Source organism: Colobus angolensis, unplaced genomic scaffold (assembly GCF_000951035.1).
Source record: "Colobus angolensis palliatus isolate OR3802 unplaced genomic scaffold, Cang.pa_1.0 Scaffold126, whole genome shotgun sequence".
Classification (NCBI taxonomy): Eukaryota; Metazoa; Chordata; class Mammalia; order Primates; family Cercopithecidae; genus Colobus; species Colobus angolensis.
The window spans coordinates 6268610-6269921 of record NW_012113808.1 but is presented as its reverse complement, the minus strand read 5'-3'; the positions used below and the strand labels follow the sequence as shown (position 1 = coordinate 6269921).

At 34.5% G+C, this 1312-nt stretch overlaps 1 protein-coding gene across 2 annotated transcripts in view; it reads left to right on the top strand.

Annotated features, from left to right (window-relative positions):
- TMCO1 (transmembrane and coiled-coil domains 1) overlaps positions 1 to 1312 on the top strand; it is a 62119-nt gene that overhangs the window by 20306 nt on the left and 40501 nt on the right. For both annotated transcript variants that reach the window (XM_011933370.1, XM_011933369.1), the window contains exon 4: positions 945 to 991. In XM_011933370.1, coding sequence (XP_011788760.1) covers positions 945 to 991 — 47 coding nt within the window. The remainder of the gene's footprint in view (positions 1 to 944; positions 992 to 1312) is intronic.

Below are 1312 nucleotides of genomic sequence, written 5' to 3'. Positions count from 1 at the left end.
TATTCCAATAGCCACAAGAAATGTAGCTCCATTTTTGGAGTATTCCTTTTCTGACTTTTAATTTTCCCTTTTGCTAGTCACCTTGGAAAAATAAATCATTCTAAATATAAATGTATCTTCTGCATATTTCCAGATTATTCTCTCCATGAAATTTTCTCAAATTTCATAGATGTTGTATTCTAAAAGTTCACTACTTAGAGAATGCATAGTTTTTTGTTTTTTTATTTTAAGACAGAGTCTTACCCTGTCGCCCAGGCTGGAGCACAGTGATGCGTTCATGGCCCACTGCAGCCTCAAACTCCTGGGCTCAAGTAATCCTCCCACTGTAGCCTCCCAGTAGCTGGGACTACAGGGGCATACCATCATGGTTAGCTAATTTGTAAATTTTTTGTAGAGACAGGGTCTTGCTATGTTACCCAGGATGGTCTTGAACTCCTGGCCTCAAGTGGTGTTCACCGCAGCTTCCCAAAGTGCTGGGATTGCCCAGCTAGACCCTGAATTTTAAGTTCATGCTATCAACCAGCTTATAATTTTAGACTATATGCCATTTTAGAGAAATTGAAAAAAAGGGAAAAAATTTAAGAGAAGGATAACTAATTTGAGACATCTAAGTACAATCATTATGTTATACTTACAAATTAACTGGCAATTCCCATTGGTGTAACATAAGCATATATGTTAATGTACAGAGTTAAGACATCTAATACCAGACGTAATTTCAATAAAACTCTAAAGATTGTATTTATTTAAATTGAAATATTTTGGTGCTCTGCTGAATTTGAATCTTCTGAGTACAAAATGTATACTATCCCAGGTGTTTTCATCATCTTATTAGATGATATTGAGATAGAGTACTTTTGTAATCACCAACTAGTGACAGTTTATTTAACAGCTGCTTTGTGCTCAGCATTGTATGTATTAACCATCTCATTAATTCATTGCAGAGAGACAAGAAGAGAAACTGAAGAATAACAACAGAGATCTATCAATGGTAAGAGACCTAAATATAACTTCCTGGTTAACCACATAATTTTTTTAGCAAAAGACTGATTTACATCAAGTGCATTGCACTCACCTTTTCAGAAATTTATCACTTGTGAAGGCTATAAATAATATCATGGGTGTTCCTGGACCAAATGGAAGTGAAAATATGCTCCTGCTCTTAAACTTCATTTTAATACTATAAGTAGCTTTTTTAGACTGTCTCAGAGGTCATAATTTGTCCTCTTCACACAGTTCTTAGTTCCCTTTTATGTTTTCAAATGAAGTAGTTTATTTTCTTTTTCTTGCTTATGTTAATGCTGAATCTTTG